Raw genomic sequence first — 15579 nt, 5'->3', positions numbered from 1 at the left:
TAGGAGACAGTAACTCACTGAATAAACAGATTATCTGTATGTTGTACACCTCGACACAGAGGCTCATACAGCCAGCTGTCGGGAAGGCGGCAGTGTGCATCACTGATGGGCACAATTGTCCCCCGGCATTAGTGAGGGCCAAGAAAAGTTAGATCGCAAGTATGATAAATTGCCCTATATAGGTTTTAAAGAAATACGTATGTGTAGCTCAAAGTCTAGAAGGTTATACACGGACATGTTCACAGGAGTTAGTAGGTTCTAGAATTAAGGGTATTATTTTATTCTTCCCTTACTAAGTTGTTACATGAGCAGTATTTACAGTATGATAAAAAAAAATTTAAAACAGCATATAATGTTTTGTAGCTGGGAAATAACTAGATTATGGTCTAAATCAGATTTAATAGCAAATGTTGAGTGTGAGGACACCCATCGCTTGCTAAGTGATTTTTGTTACACAGACAGAGTTCCTAGTGTGATTTACTGGGTCAGAGTATGGGCTTTGAAGTAAATATAGATTTTCCATTTATTCCTTTTCCCCAAAGTGTGTCCCTAATTAGACCCGGTGATGGTGCTGTCGGGGATACGTGTGTGGCGCAGGCCTGCAGGCCCAAGGGCCGCAGCTTGGGGTCCCCCAGGGCCAGGCTTCTGTGACCCCCCCCAGGCTTCTGTGGGGAGATGATTCTTGAAGAGGATCAGCCTGTCTTCCAGGTAGCACTGGTAGACACTTAGGGCGAAAGGCCCGTGTGTGCTTTCGCTTGCAGACGGTGGAATGCGAAGAAGGAAGCGAGGACGACGAGTCCCTGCGGGAGATGGTGGAGCTGGCCGCGCAGAGGCTCTACGAGGCGCTCACCCCCGTTCACTGACGACGGGACAGCTCCGGATCTGAGAACGCTTTTTCTTATGCTTGACTCAACTTCTGTTACTTAAAATACATTAGTTTCTTGGGAGTAGCCTAGTTACCTGTGATCTCCAATGGCCTCAATTCCAGCAGCTGGAGTGCTACTAAATTAGCAACTAATGTGTCCGTTATTCCAGAACTACTGAATAAACTATTATTTTAGAATTTGATTCTGCTTCTAGGCACGTGTGCTGCTGCCAGTGAAACCTTCCAGATCTGCTTGTAGCAACCCAATCAGAATGTCTTGGTGTCCTTGTTAAGAAAACGCATGATGGCTTGTATTTTCAATTTCGTATTTTGAGCGGGAATAGAGATTATCACTCAAGTGCCTTTCGGTTTCTTCCTTCCTGATACTCTTGGCAAATTCCTTAATTTTTACATTTGTAAAATTAAGGCTTTTGGGATTCAGTGATACTTTGTGTAGTATCTACACATGCAATTCAGAAATACTCAGGCTATTATTTTTATGCCTCAAGCTCCAGGGGATTCAGGTGTGAGTTGTGGAATTGCTCTGTGTATAAATTAAATCACTAGGCCAGTTTCCTGAAGCGCCTGTAATTCAGACTTGTGATAACTGGACACAGGACGTGGGGGGCGGTGTGCTGCGGGAGCAGGTCAGCCGGGGTGTTCCTTGGGGTCTGCTTCCACGCATAGGTCTGACTGCCCCATGTGGGGGAGCAAGCACGAGAAGCTCACCCTCACCTTCACGCCCACCTTGAGAGTCGGTCACACGCACTAGCAAGCTGAAGGTCTTCGCCAACCACAGTCTCTAAATTCCACTGACCCTGTTAGTCTCTCCTTGCCTCACCTCTTGGTGACTTGCAGCCACCAAGCGCTCCTTCTCTGCATTGCTGTGACAAGCTTGAGTGCACAAACCTGAAATTTTACTTGAATTATTTATTTCTGTAAGACACCCTACTTTTGTCTCTGGCCCAAACCAAAGCTCTAAGGGTCACCTTTTGTGTCACCTAAGATTTTGTTATGATAGACTTTTAAGAAAGATTTTAGTTTAGAGAAAGCAAGAGAACCAGCAAGAGGGGCAGAGGGAGAGGGAGAGAATCCCAAGCAGACTGCTGCCCACCACGGAGTGCAAAGCAGGGCTCGATCTCACTACCTAAGCCGAAATCCAGAGTCAGGCACTCAACCAACAGAGCCTCCCCAGCGCCCCTGTTTTGAGAGATTTAAAACCTTTTTAATTAAAAAAAAAAACTATGTATCTTAATAAGACAGAATATGTACAGTAAAAAGGGAATGTGCCTTTTCCCCTAGTCCCTCTCCCTGAGGTGACCGATTTAAGGATTCTAAACTGCTCAAGTCTTCTCACGGTGGCTCCGAGTCCCAGTCAGCCTGGCCCCTCCGGTTCCTGCCACAGCACACACACACACACAGACACACACACACCCACACCCCTCCGGTTCCTGCCACAGCACACACACACACACACACACACACACACACACAGACACACACACCCCTCCGGTTCCTGCCACAGCACGCACACACACACACACACACACACACACACACACACACACAACCCCCTCCGTTTGACTCCGGAAACACACACACCTGCTCTCAAGCCCTCCCTGCCGAAGGCCCGCCAGAGCTTCCCTGTAATTAGGGTCAAGTCCAAACGCCTTAGCTAAGCCAGCTGTTCTCAGCCTTGCTACATGCGGGAGTCGCCTGCGGGCAGTAAAAACAGACGGAGGCGCACATCGCGGCAGCAGACGTCAAGTTCGTTGGTCCGGAGTGAGGATCCTTTCCGAGCACATTCGGAAGCTCCCCACGATTCTAGTTGAAGATGGGGAGCTGCTGGCGCGGAGACTTGAGGCTCTGCGTCGCGCCTCCCGCCTCTCTGGCTCCAGCCCTTCTCCCGCCGGGCTCCCCCCCCGACGCCCCAGCCGCAGCGCGGTGGGTCTGCGGGGCGCCGCTGCGCGTGCCCGCCGGGTTTTCCATGCTCAGGTGTTTGAGAGCATCCTTCTGGCTCGTTTTTTAGCGACGGCCGTCATACTGCGGGGCACAGCTGGGGCGACAAGGGCTCTGAGCAAACTTGAGCCCTGGAGCTCCTGGGGCTCTTCGAAGTAGCCGGCCCCGACCCCACCCGCCCCGTGGCTCCGTCCTTGGCCCCTCCGGCGTCCTGCCGGGCACCTGCTCAAATCCCCCCTCCCCCATCTTACCCCGGCCCGCCTTCAGCAAGAACCCGGTTCCAAGTGGTCGTAGATGCTTCTACCCTTCACCCTGCTCGTCGGCTGTGGCCCCCCCTTCCCTCATTTCTCCCCGCTCCTGCGAACCCCATCTTCGTCCTTGAACAGTCCGCCTTCTGCAGACGTCTCAAGCTGTTCTTTAAGGTCAAAACCTCGAGAAATGCTTGAGTCCGTTCACTGAACGAGGCGGCCGTGCGGTGACCGCGCCGCTCGGAAGCACTTCCCCACGGTCTCCACGCGCGGGCCTTTGGCGGAAACCTCCGGCCCCGCGTGGGGTCGGCACTGGCTCTGGGGGCGGCGCCAGGCCACTCCCCCTTCGGGCCCCCAACCGGGGCGCGGGGAGGTGCGGGCCCAGGCCGCCCCGCCCGGAGGGTCTGCGCGCTCCCCGGGGCAGAGGGCTGCGGGCGCCCCGCGCCTGACAGGACGAACGACGAGCAGCGAGTCCGACTGGGAAACGGACAAAAACGAGCGTTCCACGGGGCAACGGCCAGCGCACGGCCGGTCGCTAAAGGGGTTCAGCCCTGCAGCCCCGGGAGCGCGGCGGGCCGTCACCCCGCGGGCAACGCTACCGCGACGGAGCCAACCCCCAGCCCCGCGGGCGGCCCCGCCCCCGGCCGCTCGCCCCGCCCCGGATATCCGGCCCGGCCCCGCCTCTCGGCTGGCGGCAATATGGCGCTGTGCGAGGCGGCGAGCGGCGGGGCTTCTCTGGCCTGGCCGCGGGTGTTGCTCTTCGGAGACTCGATCACCCAGGTACCGCCGCTCGGTCCTCACGTGGCGGGTCACTCGGGCGCCCACGGCCGCGCCCTGCCCTGCTGAGAGAGCGGCGGGCCGGGCAGCTCCACACCGGGCCCCCGTCCTCCCGTCTGCCCCGCGGCTAGCGAGGCCGCCTCCCCGCGCCCCGCTTCCCCCGCACGGGCTGCCCGGAAGGCTGAGCGGCCCCGGCCCGGGATCTGCCCGGGGATTCCTGCAGCCGCCGCCTCCAGCGCGCCTTCGGAGCCCCCGGCAGCGATCCCCTTCCTAGTTGCCCCCGCCTCCGAGATACCGGGGTGGGTGGCGCGGGACTTGCACGGCCGTTCGGTTGAGGCTGTTTTACGGGCGGGGGGAGGTGCGGGGACTCGCCCCGGCCGCGCCTCGGAGTGTCAAAGTCCGAGTTCGCTGCTTTGCGTCAGGTTTCGGGATAATCGGAGACCCGGTCCGAGGAGGGGCGCCTCGTTCTCACCTTAGAGTCAGTCTTTTCGGGACCGCGCTTTGTGTCCCGCGCGCAGCTTCCGGAGGGGTCCCCTGCGGGAGCGCGGTGGCGCCTGTGTCACCTGCTGAGGTTTCGTGCAGCCCGTCCCACGCAGAAAACACTTGGAACCAGTTTCGCCTCTGCTTCCTCTGGTGGAACAAGCTGGTGAAGAATACAGTGTCTCCAGGAGTAACGTAGCAGATCCCATTTTCACCCAATCCCATTAAGGAAAACTACATGTTCTACTGCGGGGAGGAAGTAACGCTTTCAAAAATTACTCCCGCGGCGCCCTTTTTTTTTTTTTTCCTTATTTGTCTCTTCAAATATGACTTCCTCAACCACTTTTCTGTTTATGTATCACTTTTTAGGCAAATAGAGCAATAAGGGTTCTCCAGATTTATAAGAATGTATGTTTAAAAAAGGTTCACCCCGAGTTCTGTGATTAACTTCCTTATTCTTTTCGATTACGGAAATGCAGTTCAGCCTGGACCCTCTTTCTTAACTGAACATACAATCGATTTTTTCTCTCATACATAATTTTAAGTAGCTTTTCTAGGTAAAAATGACCAATGTTAGTTCTCAATAAAATGCAGATGACGGTCTCAAATCCAGTTGATAGGGACAAAAAGTCTGGGAGGAGGAGAGGAAAACAAAAGGAGCTGCTGACCAAAATATCCCTTTCTAAAATGTGCCAGTTACATGATAAGTAGTAATGGACTTTTCCTTTTTCAGTTTTCTTTCCAGCAGGGTGGATGGGGAGCATCACTGGCTGACAAGCTGGTCAGGTGAGAATAGTTTCTAGATTGATACTCGAATGTTTATTGATGGAAAGCTGTAACTGCATCCCAGAAGAGAGAGTGAATGATAGTTTCAAACAGTAAATCCCTCCTTCGTCTTTGCCGGCCTTTCCTGGTTAGTATATACAGGGTTGGGGAAGGGAAGGAGGAAGGGCAGGCGCTCGGGGTTCAGCAGAAGTTTTGCGGATATGAAATCAAACCCTAAAAGTTGTAGAAAAGATACTGGGTTTGGAGCCAAACACAGTTATTGACCATCTGAAGAAGACAAGTTCTTTTTCAGTTATTACTGTGGGTGGGGTATGATTTAAACAAGTAGTAAGGAATTCAACTGAAAGAAAGCAAAGTATATTCATAAACCAAAGTTAGAGTAATTTTTGGGTAGCGGTTTTTGTTCCCCCAGATTCTCTTTATAAAATAGGTCAGAAATAGTAATGATCTTGGCATTCTGTTTGCCAGACGTAATGTAAGCTTGTGCTAAGGAAGTCATCAAACGGGGAACACTGCCCCAATTCAGGAGGTTAAAAAATACTTAGAAATATTTCCCACATTTAAAACACTAAACACAACTATTTAGAATATCGGTCCACTGATCAGGAGTTTTGTCTTCTTTAGAAGAAATAAGCAGGATGTACTACCAGTTTATTAATATTTGAAAATTTTCACCAGTATAATTAATATACCAAGAAAATGTATTTTATTTCCAAATGTGAAATGTGTTTTAAAATGTCTTCACTTTCTCCTTCATTTTTATGCCCTAAACAAGAAATGAAAAAATTGACCTTCCCAACTTTTTCTGTTCCCAAGTTCCACCCTATTTAAGTGGGCTTAATCTAGAAACATGGAATTATCACTCGGTTTTCCCTTCTGTAAAATGGGAGAGTTATAATTGCTAAGTTTTACTGAGTGCTTACCAAGTGCCAGAAACTAAAATGCTTCATGTGCATTGACTCATTCAATCTTTATAACCACCCTGTGATTTTATAGATGAGATGAATAAGATGGAGAGGGTTTTAACAAGGTCACTCACAGCTAAGAAGTGGCCCGTGGTGCAGCTCAGGGAGCCCGAAGTCCTGAGCCCCCGAAGATAAGGTCACCTGCTTTCATATTGGGAGGCTTGGAAATGCTAATGTGAGCTTGCTTGGGCACCTGGGACTTGGCAGTGCTCACTAAATAGTAGCTTTTACATTTAGTAATCCCATAACTGTTTAATTGGCCTATTAACCTTTTCTGAAAAGCTAAATAACTCAAGTGGCCTGGAAAGCCTCATCTCAAATGTTTTACCAACACATAATTTTTACCAGGAAACCAAATGTTTCCTAGTGAATAATTTTAGTACTAAAATCCTGTGAGAACTGATAGTTTACACATATGCTTGCTAGAAGACCACTCAGAAGTTATTTTTCAGAATTGAGAGCAATTACAAGAAAAGACAGTCGGAGACCCTGTGTGGTCTGGTCTGTTGCCTCCCGCCTGCTGACAAGCAGCCTGTTGAGGCCCGCGGGGCAGAGTGGCTGCTGGCTGAGCCCACGGAGAGGCTGCACCTCAGTGAACTCTTACCCCTTTGGGCTCCACACCCCCACCGCCACCCCACCCCTCCCCCCACTCCCCCCGCCGCCACCCCACCCCACCCCCGGCCTGGAGTGCCCGCCTCTGCTGGGCACGCGCACCCCGGCCCTGTTCACTGGAGTATTAGGAACTAAAATGCCACAGTGGGGCAGCAGAACCCAGGCGTAGGGGGCCCCGTACTTTCCCTGGGTCCACCGGGGGAACCGGGGTGGGGGGGGCGGGGGGCTATGGTTGGTGCTGACTGGTATGGGGGGCTACGGGGGCTGAGAGGCCAGGCAGTTCCACTCCCCCGTCCCTTTTTAGCGTCAGAACCGCGTTCTTTCTGGTCCACCCAAACCACTGGCCCTTAGGTGGACGTTTCCCTCTTCAGCTATGCGAGCCGTTAGGGTGAATTTTCTTTTTAAGGATTTCAGAGGAAGAGAGAAAAACAATGCGTGGATGGGGGAGGGAGCAGAGAGAGGCAGAGGCAGACTCCCCGCGGAGTGCAGGGGAGGGAGGAGGGGGGCGGTGGATCTCACAGCCCAAGATCCGGACCTGAGTGGAAACCGAGAGTCAGAAGCTCCACCCACTGAGCCACCCAGGCGCCTCGGGGTGAATTTTCAGTGTCTGCTTCAGCCGCTGGCCCAGCCCTGAACGGATTCACGGCTGGTTTGGTGTTTTTTTGAAGTGTAGTTAACATACACTTACGTTCGTTTCAGGTGGACTGACTCAGCGTTAAATGTAAGCCAGTTTCCAAGCTCTACGGTTAAGTCAGGCGCTACTGGGAGTGCCCGTCCGTGCGCTGGCTGCATGGCGGGCAGGAACTCAAGTACATCATCGTGTCCCACAGGGACATCGTCTGTGTTTTAGCGTTAAGAAAGCATTCTAATAATTCTTAAATCGGCTTAAATCCTTTTAAAATTTACTGATATATTTTCATTGGGTTCTTTAGCCGTATCTCAGTATTTCTTTAACCAAAAATACTTGAAGTATTTGCAGGAGTTAGAATAAACTCAGCTTTTTCAGTTTTTTAAAGCTCCTGCTGTTTGCTTTTTTTTTTATACGAATTTTTTTTTTTAAGATTTTATTTATTTATTTATCAGAGAGAGAGGGCGAGAGAGCAAGCACAGGCAGACAAAGTGGCAGGCAGAGGCAGAGGGAGAAGCAGGCTCCCTGCAGAGCAAGGAGCCCGATGCCGGACTCGATCCCAGGACACTGGGATCATGACCTGAGCCGAAGGCAGCTGCTTAACCAACTGAGCCACCCAGGCGTCCCTGTTTTTTTTTTTTTTTAAAGATTTTATTTATTTAACTGACAGAGATCACAAGTAGGGAGAGAGGCAGGCAGAGAGAGAGGAAGGGAAGCAGGCTCCCCGCTGAGCAGAGAGCCTGATGCGGGGCTCGATCCCAGGACCCTGAGATCATGACCTGAGCCAAAGGCAGAGGCTTCAACCCACTGAGCCACCCAGGTGCCCCCAAACAATGTATCTTTAAGGAAGCAAAACAAACACTACAGACATGTACATTTAAGTATATATATTAAAATTATTGACTCAAGACCACAGGGTGGGGGGAGGACACCGATGATGATGTGTCCATGTAGGTCTATCACTTTCAACAATTGTGCCACCCGGGGATGAGGGGGGCCTGTGCATATGGGGGGCAGGAGTGTGCAGGAACTCTGTTCCTTTGCATTTGCTGCACCCCTAAAATGCCTTTCAAAAAATAGTCTGTAAAAAACTCCCAGAAATCTTCTATATATGATGTCCCCAAATAACCACTGTTAGCCTCAAGCCCCAGCTTTTGACTTTCTGCCCAGGCTTGCTCAGATTGACACCAGTCTGCTGTGACCTCCCGGTGACAGGACCTCCCTCACCACCCCCCACATGAGTCTGCAAATCAGCAGACAAGATGCTTGGCCCCTTTGCTGTTACTTATCACCCCTCTCGTCAAGGAAAGACAACCTAGATCTTGGAAAGACTTAAGGATGCCACATTTGACATGACTGGTCTTCCCAGAGGGAAGGCTCGGCGGGGCCGCCCGGCCGGCTCAGTCCAGAGAGCCTGCAACTCTTGATCTCGGGGTCATGAGTTTGAGCCCGCGTTGGGTGTTGAGGGGACTTAAAGTTTTAAAAAGTGAAAGCCGCTCAGAGCCACGTGACATCAGCAGGTGCCACGGCCTGGAGGGTGCATGCTGGGGGCTTGCTGCAGAGGCGCTAGAAACTGTTCTTTGCCCACAATTCATTTTTTAAATTCTTCATTTCAGAAAATGTGATGTTCTGAATCGCGGATTTTCAGGTTATAATACCCGATGGGCCAAAATCATTCTTCCAAGATTAATCACAAAAGGGAACAGTCTGGACAGCCCAGCAGCAGTTACAATTTTCTTTGGTGCCAATGACAGTGCGCTGAAAGGTAAGGGCATTCTTATGGTTTTCTAATTCATCTTTAGCTATTCTGTGTTGAGAAAGAGTGCATGAGTGTGAGCACACACGTCTGTGGGGGCGGGGGCAGAGAGGGAGAATTTTTTTTTTAATATTTTATTTATTTGGGAGAGAGCACAAGTGGAGTGAGGGGCAGAGGGAAAAGCAGGCTCTTCATGGAGCAGGAGCCCGACGTGGAGCTTGATCCCGGGACCCTGGAATCATGACCTGAGCCGAAGCAGATGCTTAACCGACTGGGTCCCCCAGGCGCCCTGGAAGGGATTTCCAAAGCTCTCAAACTTGGAGCTGCCGAGTGTGGAGTGAGATGGGCACACGCTTACGGAACTGGTGGGGAAATTTGGGATTTTTCTGGAAAGATACCGGCGGCATGCGTCAAAGGACTTCGGCTACCTAGAAATGCGGCCTGACACTCCGGTGGCCGGGTGGCCAAGACACCCATGGTAGCATCCCCAGCAGTGAACGCGGGGGAGTCGCGTGGCGAAGTGGCCGCGCCGAGCTGGTCCCCCAGCAGCCGACTGTGTTTGAGGGTCACTCACGGACACAGAAGTGCCCCAGTGTTCCGTGGGGGGAGAACAGTGTGGCTCCGCGCCCTCCGTGTCCTCTCCGTGTTTGGAGGCGCTTGGGTCAACACGAAGCGCTTCGCAGCATCCGGCAGCCGCCGGGGAGCTCTGCGCGGGGGAGCCACGGGTGCTTGGATTTGCTCCTGTCACTGCACCCACGTGTGGCCTGCTGGGGGCCCGCGAGAGTCCCCGCACACTGCACGGGAGCCTGCACGGCCCAAACGGTGGACTCCACAGCGACAGCAACTGCGTGTCCAGTGAGCGCGAGGCCCTGGCCCCAGTGCGCCATGCGCTTCGCAGAGGTCGTTTCCACGGCCCCGTCGGGGGGACCCGGTTCTCCCCCTTGTGTGACCCGTAAGATGTGAGCGCGGAGAGCTGAGCAGGGCCCCCTGCCAGGGCCTCGGGGGTCTGGGGGTCCACGGCGTGAAGAGCCGCCCGCCCCGGCCTGGTGTCTGTCCTTGTGCCAAACCAGCAACGTCAGGAGTCCTAGGATCTGTGACCCCGTCGCCACCTTCACTGCGGTCACTTGGAGCAGGCACGCGTGTGCAGTGTCCGTGTGTCCCCCCCCCCAACAGACGAGAACCCCAAGCAGCACGTCCCGCTGGCCGAGTACGCGGCGAACCTGCACACCATGGTGCGACAGCTGTCTGCCGCCGGCGTGCCCGCGAGCCGCATCGTCCTCGTCACGCCGCCCCCGCTCTGTGAGGCCGCGTGGGAGCAGGAGTGCCTGCTGCAGGGTGAGCGCCGGGCCAGGGTGGGGCGGGGGGATGGGGGTCCCCGGCTCAGGCCGTAGCTGCCACGGGTCTCTCGCTGAGGCCTCGTCGCCGGGGCTGCGGGCCCCGACCTGGTCCCGCCGGAGCCCACGTGCACGCGTGGCAAAGAGCCTGCGGCGGCGCTGAACCCCGATGTCCCCACACGGAGTGGCCTCTGGACTTCGCAGCCGCTGCTTTGCTCATTTGTGTGTGAACGTGGCCCCTTCTGCTGCCTCGCCTGTGCCCCCGCTCTTGGCAGCAGGACCGCTCCTGCGCCCGCACCGAGGCGGCTCTGCGTGCTGGCGGGCACGGGCAGGCGCTATTGTCCTCCCGGGGTAGAGGGGACCGCGTGTGGCTCTCCTGCTGCACCCGGAGGCGCTTTGTCCCCACCACTGCTCGTCTTGGTACCTCTAGGTGCTAAGCCAGGATGGCTAGGTGCTCCGGACACAGAAGTGACCAGAATCCGGTTCCTGCCTGTTGCAGTAGGGAGGGCGGCAGTGTGAGTGGGGGTCTAACGGACGGATTGAAACCGTCGTTCAAAGTGTGGAAGCAGAATCTAGAGATGTCCAGAAAGTTCCCCAAAGGAGGTAAATAGGGCAAGTTTACCCTAGGAGGACAGACAGGGAGGAAGGGACCAGGCTCACTGGCGGCGGACATCTGAAGGGCAGCCCCAGGAAGCGGCTGAATCACCGCCGCTCGCTCTGGAGGGTGACGTGGGGGCCCCCGGCGGCCGTCCTCGATGGCTTGGGAGCTGCTTCGTGCTCAGCCTGGACGAGCAGACTGCCAGTTAGAGCTACGTCAGCGCTTCTCAGACTGCCGGTCGCGACCCATCCGTGGGTCCCAAAACCGGGCGAGTGACATTTTTTGAGAACAGAAAAAAGTCCGCATCTGGGACACAGTAGGCCTCGCTCTGTGAGACCCGTTCCGCTCCCGAAAGTGCGGCTGGAGGCCTGGGAGGACCGCAGAGGTTCGCCAGCTGGGTTTTGAGCCACAGGCTACGAGCAAGTTCTCCCGAAGACAGGCTCGTAGACATCCTCCTGGCCACAGTGGCCTCTGAACGAGGGCGGGTGGGAGCCACCTGTACCGTCCCCAGTAGTCACAGCCCGGCCCTCTGCAGACATGTCCACAGCCCCTCCGCACTCTGCCCTGCTCTGGCTGAACCCCAGCGAGCTTCACACCAGTGCCAGGGTCTCGCTTCACATACCCAAACTTAGGGTCTTGGCCCGGCGTCCCCTTTGCTGGCCTCCGGCCCCCTCTGGCCACCTCTGGCCTGCGTTCCAGCCACGCAGACGCCGCCGCAGGGCTCTCCTGCCTCTAACTTCCGGTCCACGTCCCCTGTGGGGACCAGCCATGGCTCCCTCGTCCCCACAGTCCTTGGTCCCGCGTCAGGTAGCACAGCACGGGGGGACCATCCTCCCCCAGTTGGGGCCGTCGGTGTGTGCCATGGCCGTGCCCAGAGAGGCATCCGGGTCCGCGGGTTGGCACAGGGCCAGCTGCCACCCACACGCTGGCTCTCAACAGGCTGCAAGTTAAATCGTCTGAACTCCGTTGTTGGTGAATACGCGGGCGCCTGCGTACAGGTCGCCCGGGACTGCGGGGTAGACGTGCTGGACCTGTGGACCCTGATGCAGAAGGACACTCAGGTGCGTGGCTGGCTCGGGCCTCAGGGTGAGCACAAGCCCACAGACGGGACCCCCGCTCTGAGTAGGCACGACCCTTGTCACTGTCACCACTTAAACCAGAAAGCCAGGGTTGGGGGGGACCCCTTCCCCAGCCCGGTTCCTCGGCTGTACCCAGCGGCTGGCGTCCATCTCCGGGACAGTCAGAAGTGAGCACAGAGTGAAATAAAGGAGCCAAAATTGGTTCACATTTAAGGACATGCAGGCCAACAAATTATTGTAATACCCCCAACCCCCCATTAAAAAACTCATTAAAAGGTAAAATGATTAACTTAAGCAGGCCAGGGGTGGGGGGCTAAAATTCATAGTTGGAGGGAGGTGGTTCCAAATCTTTTGTTTGAAGCCGGAAAGCCCACTTGCAACCATCAAAGGTGAAAGCTGGCCCCACAGAGCAGTACAGCCCCAGGAAGGCAGTCGGACGCTTCCCCGTATCCGGTGTCCCCAGGACCCGGCAGCCGCTGTGCTGGGCGTTTCCCTTATGAGCCCAGCACCTGGCCTCCAGGCCTCTCCCAGACTTCGGCTGGGTCTGGCCCACTTGTGGCGTCGCAGGCCAGGAGCAGCCGGGGCAGCAGCCGGAGTCCTGGCTTCGTCTGGGCTAAACGTCCATCCAGGAGGTCTGGGAGGGCTGTCCTGCTCCAGGAGGGAACCGTGCACTGCTGTGGGGGGCTCTTACAAAGTCCTTTGAGATTTTCTAGAGTGGGGTGGAAGGGGGCTTTCCTGAGATCTCCAAAATGTAAGGGCGGGGCACCGAGGCCTGGGGAAGCGCTGGTCTGGGGGAGCTGTCGCCCAGCCGGCACCGCAGGGACAGGGGTGGGCTTGGGGCAAAGCCTGCTCCCCAGGAGCAGCGGCTCTTGCTCGGGCCTGGGGTACAAGTTCCTTCTGCCTGGAAACCTGCCTGTCCACCTCCATGCCTGGACTAGGGGAGTCAGAAACTGTGGCCCCCAGGCCCCGAGCTCTCCTAACAGCAGGTCGTGTTTTTGACATTAAGGCACCGTGTTGGCTCATTCAGCCTCTTCCGTCTGAGGAGCCGGAACAATGGCTCGGGGCGGGGGGGCGGGGAGGGGGCACTGCACGGCACGCAGGTCACGGAGCTCCATGTGCACAGGACAGTGATCCCGCAGCCCACGAAGGGCTGGGGAGCAGCGGGCCCCCCGCGGTTAACTTCCCTGTTCCCTTGCAGGACTTCTCATCCTACCTGTCCGACGGGCTGCACTTGTCGCCAAAGGGAAATGAGTTTCTGTTCTCTCACCTCTGGCCTCTCATAGAGAAGAGAGTCTGCTCTTTGCCCTTGCTGCTCCCGTACTGGCGGGACATAGCAGAAGCCCAGCCGGAACGGAGTCTCCTGGGAGATGGGGACCATTAGCCGCAGAAAAGCCAGTCTGCCCGGTGACTTACAGAAGCAGACAGTGCCACAAAGATCCCAGGATGAGTGATCAGATCTTTGCTCGTGACCCTGGAACACGGAACCCCTGCCACCAAGATCAATAAAAGCCTTAGAATTTTTAGGGAAGCTCTGCCCCTTGGTGTGCTGTGTTGTGACAGCTGCCTGAGGCAGGTGTCCTCGGTGCCCCAGCTACGGAAGCAACCCTGGGTCGCCTGCTAACTGTATACATGGAAAAAAAGTAAAGACAAGATTTGTTTAAAAAGTCTTAATTTTTATAAAAAACGATTTTCTTACATGGAGCTGGGAACCGTTCACTCTCACATACACCCACTCACCTATCAGATTCCAGGAGCGTAGCTAAACTATATGACGACTAGTTAAGACAGCAAACACCACAAGGTATCAGTTCAAGTATTAGTGTAACAGGCATCTGCGTAATGAACGTCCTTAGAAGAAAAGATTTGATTTGTCACAGGTTCAGTTAATTGCCCTCAAAATTTACAAATTATCTCTGTTAGAAGGTGTTGGCTGCAAGCACATTTCAGTACTGGGGTGGGGGGAGCTTTTAACTCTTAATTTTAAGGAAATCAGAGTTCAATTTGATGATTTTTATCCTTCACAAAGCAAATGCACACAGCCCTGAAGCCCTAAAGCAGGGAGTAACGCAGTGTCCCCTGCGGTCCCCACCGGGGCTGTGCCGGAGCCAGCTGTGGCGGCAGAAAGCCGCAGGCCCCGGGGAAGCAGCTCGGCCTTTCACGACCCCTGTTCTCTGATGAGAACCAGCTCACGTACCTCGTGGCCACTAGTGTTTGCAAAGAGGAAACCACGCTCTCGTTCCGAAGTCGTTCAGGTTTTGTGAACGGCGCTCGTTTTTAAGGGCGGCAGCGGTACTAGACGGACTTAGAAAACAGAAACTTCCCGGCGAACTGGGGCCCTGAACAGTTGGCAGGAGTCTGTACATTCAGTTTGGCTGCTTGTAAGCTAGACTGTGCTAATTCTAGAAAGTGCTAACCTCAGAATCTGGGAAACCGTGCTCACACATCTATCTTGAGGAAGAAGCCGGGTGGCTCTCCCTGCTGCTGGAAGCTCTGGGAATGCCTAAAGACAGAACCCACGGTTTAGAAAGAATGTGTAACTCCGTTTTCTCTCCTTTGTCTTTCCCTGAAGGCAAAAAATAAACTCTGTGTTCCAGTTGTCCTCACAAGTAACTGCTAAATGCCTCCCAAGGGTCAGCGGATCATTACAGTGTATTAAAAAAAAAAAAAAAACAACAAAAAAAAAACCCCCCAAACTGATCTCCTTAATCAGTGCTGTTCTCAATACAAAGGTAAATTTACAAAAATGTAAATATTCATAACCTAATCCAGCTGTATTTTCTGCTTCTGCACCACAGGTTGAAGGGTATTTTAAAAACCAAAAAAAAACTAAAACCTGAAAGCCTCAAAATAAGCCAGATTCACCTCACCTCTTCCAAAGGACAGGGGCCTCGGCACACAAGCCATTCCCGAGTGTGACGGGTCCAGACCCGCAAGCGGCTTCCGCCGCGCGGTCCCTCGCAGCACCGCCCCGGGGCTCCCCAGCCCGCCGGCCGCCGCCCCAGGCCGGGAGCCGCGGCCTAGCACTCGGTCTCCTTGCTGCCCACTCGGTTCTGCCGCTGCAGCCTGAACGAGGCGGCCTTCTCGCTTCTCGTCACCGGACGGCCGGTGAGGTCCTCGAAGGACTTGGCAGCCGTGCCGCTGTTGGGGAAGGGGTCCTTCTCGAAGCCGTCCTCATCCGCGTGCGAGTCCGTGCTGGGGTCCTCCTGGATCGTGTCCATTCTCTGGGGCTCCAGTTTGGGGGCGGCGGGGGGCGGCGGCGGCGCGGAGGCGACCTGCAGGGGCTGCGGGGGCTGCAGGCGGCCGGGCGTCTGGGGCGCGGGGAAGGGCTTGATGACGCGCACCGAGGCGGAGTCCATGCTGCTCAGCATCTCCACGTTCTGCGAAGAGCCCGAGTCAGAGACCGCCCCAGGTCCCAGTCCCCTCAGGCACCGTGACCCCTCCCGCTAAGCAAAGCCGGAGGTGAGGCTCCCCCACCTTCCACGTGTCCGACAA

General features: G+C 54.9%; 3 protein-coding genes across 7 annotated transcripts in view; 2 read left to right on the top strand and 1 right to left on the bottom strand.

Moving 5' to 3' along the window:
• The window catches only part of CPSF3 (cleavage and polyadenylation specific factor 3), a 43487-nt gene extending 42419 nt beyond the window's left edge, over window positions 1–1068 (top strand). Inside the window, exon 18 of the mRNA XM_044262103.1 lies at window positions 762–1068. Within this exon, the coding sequence (XP_044118038.1) occupies window positions 762–863 (102 nt within the window). The 3' untranslated portion in view covers window positions 864–1068. The remainder of the gene's footprint in view (window positions 1–761) is intronic.
• Window positions 1069–3758: 2690 nt separating this feature from the next.
• IAH1 (isoamyl acetate hydrolyzing esterase 1 (putative)) lies at window positions 3759–13753 on the top strand. 2 transcript variants are annotated; one of them, XM_044262101.1, is made up of 6 exons: window positions 3759–3852; window positions 5063–5115; window positions 8937–9085; window positions 10250–10411; window positions 11948–12069; window positions 13286–13753. In XM_044262101.1, exons 1-6 carry the CDS (start codon window positions 3772–3774, stop codon window positions 13466–13468), a joined length of 750 nt encoding a protein of 249 aa, XP_044118036.1. In that variant the 5' UTR covers window positions 3759–3771; the 3' UTR covers window positions 13469–13753. The 2 variants fall into 2 exon arrangements, with proteins under 2 accessions (XP_044118036.1, XP_044118037.1); XM_044262102.1 differs by lacking the exons at window positions 3759–3852; window positions 5063–5115 and adding an exon at window positions 5859–6255.
• ADAM17 (ADAM metallopeptidase domain 17) overlaps window positions 13740–15579 on the bottom strand; it is a 52510-nt gene continuing 50670 nt past the window's right edge. For all 4 annotated transcript variants that reach the window (XM_044262096.1, XM_044262098.1, XM_044262099.1 and 1 more), the window contains one exon: window positions 13740–15464. In XM_044262096.1, the coding sequence (XP_044118031.1) occupies window positions 15105–15464 (360 nt within the window). In that variant the 3' untranslated portion in view covers window positions 13740–15104. The remainder of the gene's footprint in view (window positions 15465–15579) is intronic.

This window comes from Neovison vison, chromosome 8, assembly GCF_020171115.1.
Source record: "Neovison vison isolate M4711 chromosome 8, ASM_NN_V1, whole genome shotgun sequence".
Taxonomy (NCBI): Eukaryota; Metazoa; Chordata; class Mammalia; order Carnivora; family Mustelidae; genus Neogale; species Neogale vison.
The sequence above is the reverse complement of the archived record's forward strand: the minus strand, read 5'-3'. Positions and strand labels throughout refer to the sequence as shown.

Bases quoted from the DNA above. Each gene is read 5' to 3' on its own strand.
- IAH1 (XM_044262101.1), top strand. From the start codon at position 3,772: ATGGCGCTGTGCGAGGCGGCGAGCGGCGGGGCTTCTCTGGCCTGGCCG. The intron at 3,853-5,062 runs GTACCGCCGCTC...TTCCTTTTTCAG, and splicing joins TCGGAGACTCGATCACCCAG to TTTTCTTTCCAGCAGGGTGG. The intron at 9,086-10,249 runs GTAAGGGCATTC...CCCCCCCAACAG, and splicing joins CAATGACAGTGCGCTGAAAG to ACGAGAACCCCAAGCAGCAC.